Source organism: Martes martes, assembly GCF_963455335.1.
Source record: "Martes martes genome assembly, chromosome: 11".
Classification (NCBI taxonomy): Eukaryota; Metazoa; Chordata; class Mammalia; order Carnivora; family Mustelidae; genus Martes; species Martes martes.
In genome coordinates this window covers 94,167,208-94,184,209 of record NC_137899.1, presented here as the reverse complement: position 1 = coordinate 94,184,209, position 17,002 = coordinate 94,167,208, and the positions used below count along the sequence as shown (strand labels likewise).

At 51.5% G+C, this 17,002-nt stretch overlaps 1 protein-coding gene across 1 annotated transcript in view; it reads right to left on the bottom strand.

Moving 5' to 3' along the window:
• Positions 1–1,403: 1,403 nt before the first annotated feature.
• TBXAS1 (thromboxane A synthase 1) overlaps positions 1,404–17,002 on the bottom strand; it is a 161,545-nt gene continuing 145,946 nt past the window's right edge. Inside the window, exons 11-14 of the mRNA XM_080818371.1 lie at positions 9,161–9,252; positions 5,341–5,478; positions 3,820–3,982; positions 1,404–1,645 (exon numbers count right to left, since the gene is read on the bottom strand). Of these exons, the coding sequence (XP_080674497.1) occupies positions 1,571–1,645; positions 3,820–3,982; positions 5,341–5,478; positions 9,161–9,252 (468 nt within the window). The 3' untranslated portion in view covers positions 1,404–1,570. The remainder of the gene's footprint in view (positions 1,646–3,819; positions 3,983–5,340; positions 5,479–9,160; positions 9,253–17,002) is intronic.

The window sequence follows — 17,002 nt, the reverse complement described above, 5'->3', positions numbered from 1 at the left end:
CCTGGTTGGGATTCAGCTAAAGGGTCCTGTGGAGAGCCCAGTCCGTGCCAGCTCCTAGCCCCGTGGTAGCTGGTGTCGAACATGGGTGGTGGGATTTCAGGGGAGCTCGGGACTGTGGGTTGAAACAGTGGAAGGGCTGAGTCCAGCAATTCTAGAATATGAGGAGGCCTCACTGCTGTGTCTGAAGGTGGGAAGCACCTGGACAGAGAAGGTGAGGGAAGCCAGTGGAGCTGACAGGCTGGGGGCGCCGCACACGGACTGTGCTCTGAGGAGGGAGTCAGGTGCTCAGCTGAGCTCTTCTGCAGGATGATGCTCTGTGATGGCCATAGAGGGCTAGGGGCTGGGAGACGGGCAGGCCGGTCAGGAAGGACAGATGGGTCACCAGGAAGTGGAACGTGTGGCCATACACAGCCAGACATCTCGAAGGAGCTGGGGCCTAGGGAGGAGCAGTGGTGAGGGCAAGGGTGCAGAGAGAGCTGTGTGATGGGCTGGCCGGGCAGCTCCTAGGGCTGGGACTGCACCGGGAGAAGAGGTTGCCTTCCTGCCTCCGGGGAAGCCCGAAAGTGAGAAGAGGGCTCTCCAAGGAAGGACTTTGGGGGAAGCATGAGGTCTCCTGGGCTGGAGTAGGAGAGGACCCAATGACAGAGGCAGGATCCACAGCCAGGGATACATGGAAACCTCTTGTGCCAGTTCTGAAACAGCCTACATGTGGCCCAGCATCTGGGTAGCCACGCTCACGGACCCCTGCTTGGAATGCTACCTACAGGACACTCAGCCCCTTCTCGCTGCTCAGATGGTGCACAGGGGAGGGGGCTTTGATCTAGGTCAGCGGCCCTGTTTTACAGATGAGGACACGGAGGCACAGGGACGTGGGAAGACCAGCAGCCACAACCACATGTGGCTGATGGCAGATGTGGGATTCAACTTGAGAGCTCCTTGTTGAATTTCAACTTCTCAGCAACACGATAGTTTTAATAAATTCACTTCTATGTTTTGACTCTTGGATCAAAAGGAAGAGAAGGTCCAATGCCTACGTTTCCGTCTCTCTCACTCTTCTGTGCATTAAAACCTTATAAAGTTAGTATTATCCTACCTAGGAAAATCAAAGCATAAGAAAGCTTTTGAGCCACTGTTAAAGCTGGGCTTCTGATAAATCTCATTTTTTTAAGTCAAATGCCCTAAGTGCACCAGAAGCTGGAGGCCCACGAGCTGGTGCTGTATAGGCAGCTCACCCAGTGTCCCCAAGTCCTCTGCCCTACAGCTCCCTTCCATCCTGAGGCCAGGACTTCCTTCAAAACCCCGAGTTCTCAGTCATTCTGACAAAATTACATTTTTGCTTCGTTGTCAGCAATCCCTGATGGAGAGAGGTGGGTCAGTGGTTCATACATCATCAGCAAAGTCAAAACCAAGTGCAATAAACATTTATTAGGCATTTAGGAAATGTTATCTAAATACCTCTTTTCTACTTGCACATCAGGCACCCTTTCAATTGCTTCAGTGATGTTTTCCCCAGAATCTGAATTTCCACAGGAAGGTTTACTTTGAATCTGGGAGTGTCATCACAACACTGTCAGCGGGAGACAACCTTGATGTAGACGCCATTCTTAGGCCCTAGGGCAGATCTGGAATCTAGCTGCAGTGGTACCTGAAAGAGAGATGAAGAGACTGGTTACAGCTAACTGCATCTGCAAGGTAGCTTCTTTGGAACAGGGCCTGGAGAATGATTGTGGGAATGAGGGACAGCAGGGCTGAGCTGGCAAAGCAGCCTCCTAGCACGGCCTTGAGAAGCCAGCAAAACTGCGTCTCGGGGAAAATGGACGCTGGCGCCCCAGCAGCACACTGGTGCCGGACCCGCTTTCCCATGATGAAATACCGCAGGTGAGTAAGGTACTCGGTCCCGCGTTTATCCTCCCAGGAAGCCTGCATAGGCCGTGGTAGCGGCTCACTCTGCAAATGAAGAAATGGAGGTTCAAAGACACCAGGTGACTCATCCAAGATCACATGACCTGAAAGTGAGGACCAAAGCCTCAAACTCTCTCACCTCCCCTCCTCTCACTCCCTGGTGCCCCAGCGGTAACTGCGCAGCCCCCTCTCTTTCCAAGGGGCTTTGGGAGAGTGGCTTCGTAGTGTCCCCTTCTCATGTGTGCTGTGGTCTAGCCTTACCGTCTTCTCATGTGTGCTGTGTGGTCTACCTTGCTGCCATTCAGAGAGCTTTCCTGTCCAACTTACAAGGCAGATTGATGGTGGACTGGGGACTTGGAAGAAAAGCCAGAGGATTGCTCAAGAAGGACGGTGTCCCCTGGAGCCCTGTGTAAAATGATGGTTCAGTGGCTAATGTGAATGAACGCTTTAAGGGAAAGAAGAATCACCGGGCCTCAGTGTTGGGGCCTTGGCGGGCTTTTCAGATGTCTTTGGGGGTTATAGTTCTGAGGGGAGACCAGTTACATGACCAGGAAACAAGATGAACTAAACCCGTGCTATCCTGTCCGGTAGCCAATAGCACGTGTGGCAGCTGAGCAAATGAATTTTAAATTTGATTATAAAAGGTTAATGTGGCTGGCAGCTACTGTATTAACACCGGTCTAGACAAACTGGAAACTCCATTGGACTTCCAAAAAGGAGATCAGTTGGGGCTAGCAAAGTCAGGGAGGGCTTCCTGGAGGAATGGACACCTGAGGTGGGCCTAGGAATGGGAGAAGCCTTATGAGCAGGACTTCTCAGGGACCACTTCCAGATTTGAGGGAACACCAAAGGATTTGGAAGACGGGATTAGGCTGGGGGCAGGGAAGAGGGGCAGGTGGTGGCATTCCAGCTAGGGAGGAGTGGGGAGAGCCCTTTCACGGTGGGAAGTTGGGGCAGGGAACACAGTGGACTCAGACAAGCTCTCCATAGATCCCCCAGGCTGGGGGAAGCACGGCTGGTTCTTGAGGTGGGGAATGCCAAGCACAAGCAGTGTTTGGGGACAATGGCTGCTGTACTGTCAAGATCAAGGGTTAAGGAGACAAACCCCAAAAGGAAGTCTTGCACACACAAACACCTCAGGCATTTGGGGGGCCTGCTTTTCTTTCTGTTGGTTTGGCTCTTTGTTCCCAACTGGCCTCTCCCTCTCTCCAGCCTGGAAGCCAGACTCTGTCAGAGGCAATGCCACGCTCTGACTCCAGCAGTTGTCCCTTCATCACTGTGTACTTAGAATCTGTCCCTAAACGGGCTCCTGTCCGTGCAGAGGGACTCTGAATAGGCGTGGAGGGACACAAGTTTCAGGCTGTGTAGGGAACAGCCCACACTGCAGCGAGGCGGCTAGAGGAAGACAGGGGCGAGCCAGATCTGGTTGGAGCCGGTTTCTTCATTCCCCGGCTAATCACTCGTTTGCTCATCAACATCCATTCAGTGCACGCGTGTGCACCTGCGCGGTGCCGGGTGCTGGAGGCTGCCACAGTGAATAAGGCAGACTTGGGTTCCTGCCCTCACAGAGCCTGCAGTCCAAGTGCGTGGCCTCAGGCAAGTGACTTAACCTGAGCTTTATTTAAGCTTCTCATCTGAAGAATGGGAATAATACAACCTACTCTGGGGGATCCCTGGGTTCTCTTCGCCGAACAGGGAAGAGCTACAGCCTCGGAGGCGTAGCCTCGCATAACAGAGAAGGTCCGTGATAGTAATGGGAATGCAGACTCGGCCAGGCGCGTACGCGAGCACTCGAGCACTCCACTCGGGCGGACCCATTTAATCCTCGCACGACGAGAACCGGGAGAGGGCGTGATTATTAGCCCCCCTAACGCTGATCAAGAGCACCTCCCCCCGCGCCGGGAGCGACGGGCTCACCTGCGTCTCCGCGCAGGCCTCGAACCGGAAGTGGCGCAGGACGTGCAGCAGCGTCAGCTTGACCTCCAGCAGCCCCAGCCGCACCCCGAGGCAGCTCCGCGGGCCCGCCCCGAAAGGCAGGTATGTGAAGGGACGCTGTCGTCGCCGCGCCTCGGCCGTGAACCTGCGGGGGCCGGGCGGTCAGGGTAGGCCCCGGGACACCCGCTTCCCTTCCGTGGGCTTCGTCAGCCCCACGCAGTGGCCGAGGGACCCCTTCATCTGAGCCCACACTCCTCGCACGTGGACCTGAGCCCCACCGCGGTCCACAGAATCCCGTTTTCCCGTGGCCGCCTCCCTCAGGCCCTGGAGCTGGTGGCTGCTGCTCCCTGAGCTTCCGTCCTGCCCTCTCCTCCGTCCTCAAAGCCCCGGAGGCCCTGCTGATGAGGAGGATCACCCGGAGGACCCTCTTGGCCCCTTTCGCTCTCCCCTTAAGAACTGATTGTGTTAATGGATCTGAAGGCCCACTGGGATCAAAGTCTCAGGAATCCACAGCTCTCACCTGAGCCTGTGGCTCCAAATTCCCCAGGAGCCCCAGCAGGACACCAGTGGCCACCAGCCCTCCAGGCCGCCTCCTGCCGATTTAGCCTTGGAGGCCACACTGGGCCACCATCTCCTCTGCCCACACGGAACCACTGGGGGTTTTTTGTCTTTGAACCACTGCAGGAATTGTCCTCCCTGCTGTCACATAGCATCTGTCACCTGTGCTCCGTGACAGTAGAGCTGGTGTCCACCACTGCCTCATAACAGCCAGCTCACTTCAGCTGCAGCCCTGGTGCCTGGGGTCCCCTGTGTTCCGCGGGGTATGAATTGATCTAGGTCCTGCTGCCCACCGCTTCGCCCCGAGGTGGGGTGGGAGGGTTGGGGCCTCTTTTTCATGGAAATTTGAAATTCCTAAAGGTGGAAACAGTGTCTGTCTGCCTGGCCCTCCCCATTGTCAGATCAGGCCAAGGAGGGGATATCCCTCAATTCCCACGAGAAGGGCGTGGATGCCTGCTCAGACAATATCAGTCCGGGAGCCTAGAAATGAAATGTAGACAAGGGACCAGAGCCACACAAGGGACAGGAGTGGGGATCTAGGGCTACCTTGCGAGCACAGCTGGGTCTCATGAAATTGGGGAGAAATTTGTTGATGGCTTGTTTTGGAACAAGCTCCAATTTTTAAAAAAGGAAATGATGTTTTGTTACATTCCAGTGCATAACTGAAATCTGGTCACATGTCCTGTTTCTTGGCTGGGACAAAGGACCCCCGTTAGAAATTGCCCCGTTACTTGCATGCAGGGCTGCTGAGATGTGAAATCTCTGTATTCTGTTCAGGGCTTTTAAAAATGGTACAGTTAATTTCCTTTAGAAATTATGTCTCTCATGTGTTTAATGGCCATGACTTTTAACTGTCTGGGGACAGCTTTACTAAATCCTCGTCTCCCCTTGGCCACCTCTAAGCGCTTTACCCTCGCGTCGCCCATTTGAAGGGACTGAGCTCACCTGTCCGGGTTGAAGGTTTCGGGGTGTGGCCAGTACTTGGGGTCATGATGCAGGGCGCCCACGGCCACCTCCACCACGGCGCCCGCTGGGATGCGCTGCCCCTGCACCTCGCAGTCCCGCACCGCCTCCCGCGTGAACCTGTGGGGACAAGTCGGTCACCCCTGCCTTGAGGCACAGCAGCAACGAGGAGAGCTTGCCAGTGGCGTACTGGGGCAAATGGGGTTTGAGCCTGAAGTGTGGAAAGAGGGTGGGGGACAGGAGGCCTAGCCCTCTTGCAAGGGTGACCAGGATGGTTTCTACCCCTGCCCCCACCCCCAACCTTCCACTGCCCACGGCCCTGCAGCCTCCGAGCTCTTAGACTCCCTTGGCCCTCAGTGAAAATGCATTCATCCATCAAGCCTGAAGAGCTTTTCTTAGGCCTGATTAGGGGAGCAGGGGTACCTCTGAAGGGCTTCTCCCTGCAGGGGGCGGGGGTTGTAGGGTTATCGCTCTGGCCACGCTTTCCCTCATCTTCCGTCCATGGGCAAGCCTCTTTAAATGGCCCTCATCCACCCCCTTGCTTTACCTAAAGGAAATTTGAGTTTGAACCTCTGATCTCCGTTCCTTGTCTGCGTCACTACGGATAACTTCTACTCGAGGGTAAAACTTCTGGTCTGATTGGTTACCAAAGGCCACGGCACAATCCTTTTTATGTTGTGTTTTTAAGAGCCGGACTATAGATGTTTGCACACAAATATACAATTTCTGGAAGAATACCTGAACTTCCACCATGATTTCTTCTAAGGGATGGGACTGGGGTCGAGGATGGCAGGGGATCAGAGATGCCAACCTTTCTTCAGATCCTTCTGTATTGTTTAGGGTTTTTGTTTTTGATTGTTGTTTTTTTCTTATAGCATAAGACTATTATTTTTGTAATGCAGGTATTCACTTTAAAAATTAAAAATTATCTATGCTGGCTTTTACTTCAGATTGTGAAGTCTGGACTTCCCTAAATATCTTAGAGGAGATAAAATTATTATACTAATTACCATTATATTATGTTCTCACTTATAAAAGAAATGAAGAGCGATCCGAGGCTCCCAGCAGCCTTCATCACTCCGTCAGGGGCCTTTAATGTAACAAGAGAGGCCAGGACTGGGGAAACCCCCCTTTCAGATCCTGAGCTACCAAAGCAGTTAACACGTGCTTGGATCTGGTAGCGAAACACCAGTGCTCAAATCGGCCTTGGTTCTAAAGGGGTCCTTTTCCAAAGTCCTCTTCTTTTTCATCTTTACTGGAAATTTCTTGGACCTGGATCCAAGGCCCCTGGAAACCAGAAAATAGGGCCTTTGCTTCTGTATGTGGTCAGGCCTCCTGTCCGGCTAGGCCAGGCCATATCCAAGGCCAGAAAAATCTGCTGAGTTATACCGCCTGGAATCCTGGATTCACACTGACGACCCTTCAGCAAGAGTTGCTGTGTTTTACACAGGGGCCATTCTGAGGGTTTTTTTGGTGGATAATGGTAATCAGTCCAGGTGCATCAGGGCTTGGGAAAAGCCAACACACTTTTCTGAGATGAAAATAATAAAATAGAATAAAATAGATAAGTTCGCATTCTATCTTTATTCGCCCCCGTATCTGTTGTCTGGGCTGAAGCGAATTGGCCTCGTTTGGCTGAGAAGAGTGATGGCTTCTCTCTCTCCGTTCTGTTGTTTGACAGCAGAAGTCTGCAAGCTGATAGGATTAAAAATTCCAGCGTAGTGGGTATGGAGGAGGGTGAGGCCCAGGAAATCGTGTCTTGCCGGGACCAGAGTTGGCTGCAGGCTGGCCATTCGACTGGAAGGACAGTCCTTCTTGCTTTCCCCTCATACGTGATGCGAGACTTAGAGTGTATGGCTTTTCAGCCGTTCTGTCCCACTGTTTCTCTCCACTCGTGTTGGGAAGACGAGCAGGCGTTATGTGCCCACTGAACGCCCTGGAAGCTAAAGCACAGAGCAGCACGGCGCTTACCTAAGGTCACACAGCCAGCAAGAGGTCGGGGTGTGAGACTGTCTCGACTTTCTGTCTCAGTCTGTTTTGTAGTTTTGGACCACTGGCACTCGATGTGGGTTGAGGAGGGAGTCAATCAATTCATCCCAGTTCCCTCGTTTGTGTCCTGCCTTCAAGTGAGACCACCCGCTGCTGGTTCCTGGGAGCCGTGCCCTTGCTGGCCGTCTTTATGCGGTACTGTTTCTGAAGTTTCTAGGGGTCGCTCAGAGAATCGATCAGAGCATTTGGGTGTTGAAGAGCCTGTTCACTTCGTCACTCAATGCATCCCCTCTACAAGGTCTTACGTGATGAGTTCTTGATTGGGTTTAGGTCTAGGAAGGGACCTGCCTTTGACCACTGTATAGACTTTCCTCCTGCTGGAGAATGCAGCGGTTTGACTCTGCTGGTTTTTCTCTTCGGGAGGAGCCGTGGTAGGGACCTGACCCCAGTTATCAGCCATCTCTGGGGTCCCGTAAAGGCTTCTTCCCCCTGGACGGCCTTTGTTCCATCACTGAATGTTTTACTTTGAGCTTCACTTTAATGTGGACGCCAGCTGTCCACATTCCCTTGGAAGGAAGCTGGATGTAAATCACTAAAAAACAAAGATTGGATGACAGCGTGCCCTGTGGCTCCCAAGGAAATCAGGGAAGAATTTGTCTTCACGTCCGCACCAGGAGAGCGGCAAGGCAGGTCTTGGTGTCCTGGCTGCTCCGAGAGCAGGGGACTGATACCCTGTGTGCTTGAGGACCATGTGGTTCCACTCACGTCTCTGGAATCCTGTTTGCTCCGGGTCTGAACACTTTGGACAATATCTATGATCACACTCTCTGTGATGTTTTTGGTTTGGAATATAATGAGATACCTTCAAAGCATCCACATTTTCTCTCTTAGAATGGCAAAATCTACCTCCGTATGGATGATGGAGTGTATTAATTTAAAGACATGCAGAGTGGAACTTAGGATAGGTTAAATGCTTTGTGTCGCTTCTGTTTCTAGAACCTGAAATCTGGCCACTGTTTCCCACCCTGTGGGCCTGAGGACCCCGGTTAAGACCCTGTGCCCCACGGAATGCCTCGTTTAGGGGGAGTTGGAAAGAAGCAGAAGACCAGATTCCTGCTCTCGAGGCACAGGTTGGTGTGAGTGGATGTCCACGGGCGAGATGTTGCAGAGCGGGTGAGAAGTGTCCAGAAATATAATAGGAAGTACAGTCTTCTGGAAAATGCTGGGGGAGGAGGGGGCAGACTGCATGGGGTAGCGAGTGTCGGGCTGGAGCTCCAAGGATGGGGCAGGGGTGGGTAGCTGGAGAGTGAAGAGAGGATTCCCAGGCCTTGGAAGGTTCTCCCTGGATTGTCAACTCCAAGGGCAGGGATTTTATCTGTTTTGTACGTGGCCGATTGTGCTGTGCTTGGCACAGCATTCGGCTCAATAAATAGTTACCAAATGGAAGAATGGATGAACGGACCCGCAAGCAGGGGGACCGGCAAACACCATTCAGGCCTAGGGGGCCAAGGAGATTGGCTTGGGTTGGGGAGGAAGGTCATGTGAAGAACAGACTGGTGACAGTTCGAGAAGGTGGTTCACGTAGAGGAAAATGAACCAGACATTTACTGCTGTGGTCACTCTGTGGAAGGCACCGAAACCCGAGAAACCCAGGACTCAGACCTTGCCCTCCAGGAGCCTAAGTCCAGCATTCTTGATAACGCAGGTGGTGACAGACTGAGGACTAGTGACGGGCCTAGACGGTGATGCCTCGAAAGGGCTTTGGGGTGTGGGGGGGCTGAGTAGGGGGAGGAGGGGGGCAGCGCAGGCATACCTGAAAGCCGGTGGGTAAATCCGCAAAGTCTCCGCGATCACCATGTCCAGGTAGGGCAGGCCTTCCTGGAAGCTGCTGTAGTCAGGGGCCGGCTGGTGGGGGGTCATGATAGAGGAAGAAAGGTGAGTTACACGGAGCCCTGCAGCTTTCTGGCGTCTCCATCAGCTTTAGGGTCCCGCTGAATGGAGAGTGGTAAATGGAGACTCGGCAAAACGCGGTCAGTGCGGTCCACACGGTGTTAGGTCAGCGCCCCATATGCTGCCTCGGACTTGGGCTGTGGTGCTGTATGTTCTCGTGGACCAGCTGGGCCAGCCTGGGCCTTGGGGACCTCGGAATGTCCTACAGAGAAGTTCGGTTCTAACATCACGGCAGTAGGTGCGACTGTGAGCATTTATGGGGAGAAGGGGGCTTGGTGGCTACACGTCGCATAGACAGGACCCGGATTAATCCTCCCTGCAGACCCACGAGGCAGTCATTCCCCCATCTCTCAGATGAGAAGATTGAGCCTTGGGTGAGGGGGTGGCCATGGGGGGCGGTAACTGGCACATCACAGAGTTAAAAGATGCAGCGGGAAATCGCAGAAAAGGCAAAAAAAAGTTCCAGTGACATAAAAGATGTATAGTGACAAAACCCAAAGAGCTATTCTAAGTCAGGAAGGAAAGAAACTCATTAGGAAAATGGTCGAAGGGTATGAACAGGTAGAGCCTAGAAGGAGAAATAAAGTTGCCCATGATGAAAAATACAAATGAAGACAAAGAGATTTTGGTCTTCAGTCAGATCAAGAAAGGTCGGGAAATACGGATTAGATCAAGGGTGAAGGTGTGGAGAAGCATGACCCAGCATCCTGTGTTGGGGGGACCCCAGAGTCCTGTGGACAATGCCCACTGGGGTGACACTGTCACCCTCCCCTCCCCCTGGCCTGGGGAGGGAGGGACACCTGGAATGGGAGCTAGGGAGCAGGATGTTGTGGGAGGATTGGTTAGAATGGGGTCATGGAGGCTTTTCTGTGGCTCTGCTGAGTTTCCCCAAATCTCTCTCACCCCATTCCCTAGGGAGCCAGAGGGGGTCACCCGCTTGGCAGGAGACTGCCTCCTTTCTTTCAAGCAGATAGTGCTGATGCAAGAGCCGTCCCCAACTTGGAGGTTGGCTTCCTTTGACCTCCCCTCCCAGAGCAACAGAGGGCAGCACTGGGGGGCAAGTCCAGGCTGTGGCCCCCAGCTGTCCATGAATGGGCCCCGAGTGGCCTTTCTCTCCCTCAGGGAGCCCTTCACAGGCCTGCAGCTGGCCACACGGCTGCCCTCCCTGGGGCTAGTGACTAGCAGGACAGGGAAGGGCCCCCAAACACACATGAGGGTCTGGCTCCCCGGCCCACACGGTACCCCATGCGTGGGGGAGTGCCTCCGTGGGGGAGCCTGGCACACCTGTCTTTCTAATGCTTAGTTTGATTTGTGATTGTTTCTTCTGGCCCGTGAGTCACAAGATACGAATTGCGTGATTTCATTGATTCTGCATGTACGTTAAATGCTCTGATATTTACATTTAAAACTGGCATTACGTGATATAAAGGTGAATGGTAGGATTCATGCTAAAGAAGAAGAAAAAAGGGAGAACCTTTGTATCTACTGTTAATGGCACTTTACCCTGCCTTTTGAGTGAGGGGCCCCATGGTTTCTGACCGCGGAGTTGGCCGTACAGGCCACGGTTGATTGGCCTGAGAGTGAGCCTCTGACTGCAGGGCACCAGTCTGGGAATTTAAATCTAGTGCAGACAAAAAGGAGTTTTGCCTCCAGCAGGTGGGAACTGAACATAAGGGAGTCATGACCTGTTGGTGACCATGTTCTTCCTTATGGATGAAGGAGCAGAAAATTCCAGCTGGCTGCGAGAAAGAAGGAGTGAATTAAATGTGCAGAGAGAAGCAGAGGCAAACAACAGAGAGAGACGGTTTCCTGGTGTCTGTGTGCCAGCAGACCCCGTGGGTGGTGGATCCAGGCTCTTACAACACTTTCTCGTTCATGGCCTCAGTTATCTGCAACTAAAGAAGACTTAACAAGTGCAGAACATGTTTAATAAATAAATAAATAAAAAAGAAACGGTAGTACCGTGCACCAAAATGTAGAACTAAATCTCAGAAAGAAAAAGAAAACCATCTGCGAGCAGCGTCCCTAGTGGTAAATGCTGTTGGTTCCCCAAACAAAATTTGTGGTTTAGAAGCAATCAGCATTTGTCAGAGAAAGAAAACTTCTAGAAGCAGCCTAAAGGAGTTTGCTCTTATAAAGGCAAAGTCTTCATTAATTCTTCCCGTGGATGAGCTTTCTGCTGTGCCTCTAAACTTTTGGCTCAAGATACACGTGTAACTCTCAGCTTGGTACAGTGGTTCTCAATGTGGCTGAACATTAGAAGCAGTGGGACGGCTTTCAATACAGAAGGATGGTTGAGCCTTGCCCTGCGGGAGTCGTCTGTTGGTTTGAAGTGGGGCCTGGGCACCAGATCCTCTTTTGAAGCCCCCTCCCGCCACCCAAGCCCCACCCCAGCAGTTATAACAGGAGCCTTGGGGTGAGACCTCTCACTGCCTTAGTCCTTCTGCGTTCTACCCCAGGGATCCCTCCCACAGGAGGAGTGGGCCGGTGGGGTGGAGGAAGGCTCACGCCTGCACATTTTAATCAACCCCAGGTGAGGCAATGAAATTCAAGTCCCTACCCCACGGACAGACCGTCCACCCATCTGGACCTTTGCCTCCTTGTAGTTCTTTCAGGAAAATCAGGGATAAAGGGGTCCTGCCCCCATCCCACCAGCAGAGGGCAGCAAGTGTATGGCAAATGGGGACTCCCCAGCCACGCTGGGCCCCTACTCAGAATCACAAATTATACCCTCCAAAGACTTAGGAATCGTGAATCCAAATTCTTCATTATAGAGATGAGATAAATGAGACCCAGAGAGGAAAGGCTTCGGAGCCAAAAGCACACAGATAGGACTTGAAGTGGAAAAACCATGTCCTTATTCATTCAGCAGTCCCTCTACTCATGTAGTTGTTGGCCCCGTGCAGAGCTGGTGCATACTGCTGGCCAGGCACTGTGCTTGGCACAGGGCACACATGTGGACCCTTTCCACCCTCCTCGACCTCGTGGTCTGTCTCCGACTGTGAAGGAACAGTGAGGGTTAGGGAGTGGTGAGCCCAAGTCTGTGAGACAGCAGAGGACAGACCTCCCAGGCATTTGGGATCAGGGAAGCTGCCAGAAGGAAGCAATGCCTAAAGTGAGATCTTTGGGATGAATACGAAGAAGCCAGTGAAAAGTGAAACGGCTTGTTTGAATGCTGGTTCAAATAAACCAATCTTAAAAAAAAAAAAAAATCCATGAGTCCACCCCAGGACATTGAACCCTGACTGGGTATTCGATACACTTCGGAAATTACAATTCATTTGTTTTTAGTGTGATGATGGTATGGTGGTCCTGTTTTAGAAAAGAGCTGTTGTGTTTTAGAAATACAGAAGGAAATATTTACAGATGACACGATAGGACATCTGGGTTTTTTCTTTCCTTTTTTTAAAGCCTCGAAGTGGGGGAAGGTGGTGAAATGGATGAAAGAGAGGCCCCAGAGGACTCTGCTGGACGCTCGGTGAGGGAGACATAGTTCTTCCAAGTGGTCTTCTAATTTGTCTAAGTTAAAGTTTTCCTTCAAAAAAAGAAAAAGCTGAAACACTAAATAGCGACGTAAATAACAGTAGTGTGTGGCGTAGCCCCATGCAAAGACTTGGAGCTGCGCCAAAGAACTAAACCTGTTTAAAATAGCAGCAGCGTCCTCGAGGGCAGGGGACTGGGAGCTGGGAGCTGAGCTTCTGGCCCAGCCCCTCCCGGGCTGTCGCCCCGGGGGCTCAGAGCCTCTGTGCTGGAGGAGGGCTGGGATGTCAGGAGGACTCAGTGTGGTGATGGGTGGGGGGGGTCATCTGAGCAGAGTATCCTTTCATTTCAAGCCAGGAAGCACTTTAAGCATCTGTGTTTCCCAAAGATAACATTAGAAAGGGATCCCCAAGGTTCTCCCTGACTCCTGTTGTGCGGGCAGTACTACTCAGAATTAGAATCAACCTGTCTTGCCTCCCACCCAGCGGGGTTGCTGCTGCAGCCTCTCTCCCCGACCTTGGCCATGTCTCAGGGTGGTCACCGGGGCCAGCCAGGGTCTCTGTCCTGGGTTCATGGCCCAGCAGCCGTGGCCTGGGGCCAGTTGCCAAGGCAACATCAACAGGTCACCTGGTCTGTAAGTTGAGGTCGTGCCCAGCTCACAGGGCGGGGCGAAGGTGACTGTAAGGTGACAGGTCTCTGGTAACCCTAACGCCCCAAATGAGCAGAGAGTCCTTCTGTTTGAATGTATTTGGTGGCAGGGGGCTCATTTCATCACCAGGCCTTCTGTGGCATGTATTAAATGACTCTATAAGGACGTGTTAAGGAAGAAAGCGATTTTAAAATCCGATAGAATTTATTTCGGCTGGGGCTTATTTCAGAAAAGAAGTAACTGCACTCTTAGAAGTTTAAAAATAGATAGTTAAATATTTATTATTATCCAATAGCGGGAAATATTGATTAAATAGTAAATATTTGATTGCTAAATATTGGTGAAAATAGAGATTAAAACATAAACTGACTGCCACATGGTTTACAGTCTCAATCCAAAGTTCCTTAATTTTCTGGAAGATTTTTCCATCTATATTTGATTTTCAGTGGGCAGTAGCTTCTAATTTTATTTCTAAGGTCCTTGGTTTCTTAGTCTTTTTATCATGTAGCTTAGATCTGTAAAGTGATATTTAAATGTGATGGATAAATCTGATGGTTAAGGGAACTCCCTGGAAAAATCTATGGGTAAATCCTTTTAAATAGGAAATAATACTATTTCCTGACCCATTAATGTCATCTTGCCACATTTAGATTTTTGTGTGCCATTTTCTCTGAGAGCTAGACACACACACACACACACACACACACACACACACACACATGCACTCGCACATACGCACACACGCCCCTCCCCGAGGCACTCACACCTACACATATACCACACGCTGGGTGTGTACAGATAGGATGTGGAGAATAAAGGAGAAAAAGAAAACAAAAATGTCATTGCTTTCTAAAAGACTTTTCCTGGAGATTGAGGGAACCTAATAGAAAAATTAACGTTTTCTTATTCTGCTAAAGGAAACAGAAGCGGGGGCGGCTTCAGGTTTGTCCTCCCCCAGCAGCCGCAACAGCAGCAGCAAAGAGGACTGGTAATACAGTAATAATCCGGCTTTGTTGCCCGATGCCGTGTTACAGAAAGTGGGCTCCGTTCTGCCAGTCCTTGCCCTCCAGACGGGGTGGGAGCTTGAAATCCCTGAAGACCCGGCACTCCAGCCTGGGGCAGCCAGGGGCCACTCAGCCCGTGTCAAGAATAAAGATTTCCACGTGCTCTCATTCTCTGGGGAACATAAGACCATGATATGAAACCAAACCGTGGAAAGGGGAGCAACCTTTGCTCTGCCCTTTTGAGCACTGACCCAGAGGAAAAGCCCCTCCCCTTGCGACCAGTCTCCCGACAGGAGCCCTGAGTCCTGCGGGTGAGGCCTGAGCGGGGACCCAGGCTCTTCGCTGACCGGTTCTGTAACCAGAGGCTCTGACGTGCTGGCTTTGAGGGTCCGGCGATGGGTCCATGTGAGCTGGTCTAGGTTTTGGGGCCCAAAGCAATGAGGGACAGAGGGATGGGACGGGCCACGAGACAGGCAGGGATCTTTCTGATAACATCACTGCCTCGCCTCGCCGGTGCCCGGAAGGTCCTGCGTGCTAATTTGAAGAAGGTGGCAGATGGAGAAGCAGACAAGCGTCCGTACTTTAGAAAAGTAATCAGGAGAGTGAATATAGTATCTATTTATGCCCACTTTAAAGGAGACAGAACCCATCACACACAAACCTGCGGGTTATTCCAGGTGCTCCGGTTCTCTGAGGGTCAGGCCATGAAGGGATTAGGGGAGGAGATTGAAATGAAAGAACATAAACCCGCCTGTGCCGGCGCGCACGCACACGTGCACACACACACACATACACACACACACAGGCTCGCACACCCCTACCACAAGGGCAAGCCCTTACCACCGATGGCCCTGGGTGGAGCTATTCTGATGTCACCGACTTTCCCCAGGAATTCCTGTCCTCGGAGATCTAAGACAGCAGTAGCTTTGTCCCCAGCAGTGTTTTACTGCTCACCGAAGGGTTTTTATGTCTCTTCTATCTTTGGGTCCTTGCACCCGCACCGTGTGGTAGGTAGGGCAGTTTTTGTTGCCTACTTTATAGACGAGAAAAGCAAAGATTCAGAGAGATTAGTGGCTTAACCAAGGTCACACAGCTGGTAAGTGGCAGAGTCGGAACTAAACCCAGATCTTCAAATTCCAAGACTTGTCCATCAGGCCGTACAGCCTCGACCTTCCTCTCTCTCCCCTCTCTCCCTCTTCCCTTCCTCTGTCCCTCCCTCCCTCCCTCCCTTTCCTTATGTACGTTTTATGGAAGAATAACATGCACACACAAAACATCACAGGAACTAAAGCTCAGAGTTCAGTGACCTTTCCCAAAGCGGGCACGCCTGTGAACCCGCACATTGCCGGCACTCCGAATCCCCGCCGTGACCCCGTCCAGTCACTGTGACCCCCAAGGGCGACCACTGTCCTGTCTTCTAACATGACAGATTCCTCTGCCTTTTAAAAAATTCTGCATCTGAAGAGAATATGCACAATGTGGGTGTTGCCCGCACTTGCTCGCGCGTTGAGCCGTGTGTGGGAGCTACCCCCACGGTGAGGCGGGGGACCGCCATGTGTCCACTCTGGATGGGGCTTGTGCTCTGTGTTCATCCTTTCGATGGTGGGTGGACATTTGAGTTGCCCCAGTTTGGGGCCGTTATAAATAAAGCTGGGCATTCTTGCATGTGTTTTGGTGGACATGTGTCCACACTTCTGCGGGGTATATACCTATGGGGTATATGCCTAGGAGTGGATTTGCTGGGTCACAAGGAGTGTTTAGTAGATATTTTGGACAGTTTTCCATATTGGCTGTCCGTCTTGCCTGAAATTTTAACGGCAAACCCGTTAAACACATACCTGTTCCCTCTATTACATCTCACTGGGGCTCCCCTCACTTCTGTCCTCCTGCCCCTTGGACACGCTGAAACCCAACCACTTTACTACTGTTGGGGGAGCAGAGTTATTTATCCCTGCAGTGGGCACAGAGGGAAAGGGGTGGCAGGGACAAATAAGACACATCTCATCATCTAGTTTTTAAAAATTGTCCCAATTATCAGACATAATCACTCATAAGCATAAAATTACCAGATCAACTAGATTCGAGCCGTTGGATTATCTGCTGTTATGTAATATTTAGGATTCCGTTCTCTCCATTAACAGCCGAGTGTATATGATGTTTAAAGAAGAAAGCCCCTAAGGAAATGACAGTTAAATCACCCAGCTCACTTTCTCTGCACTGGGGAGAGAGGGGGTTGCATTTAATTTGCTGAGAAATTCTTTTTGTTCACTCTCTCCCCATGTAGACAGTGAGTATGTCTATAACATGAGTGTGATGTGTCCTTAGCAGAGTGTGGGGGTGGGGAGGCAGGGGAAGAGAGGAGACAAGACCTAATCCCATCCATTTGACTCACTATGTGTTGGGGAAACGATTTACTTGTTTATTGAGCTTTATTATTATGGTACTAGGGAGCCACTGGAGGTTTGATGAGCAGAGCAGTATGTTTGACGGCATACTGAAAATGGTATTTTGTGCCCTGACAATGACGTACACGAGGGCAGTTGTAAGAACTGGTCAGTAGGACGATAAGAGG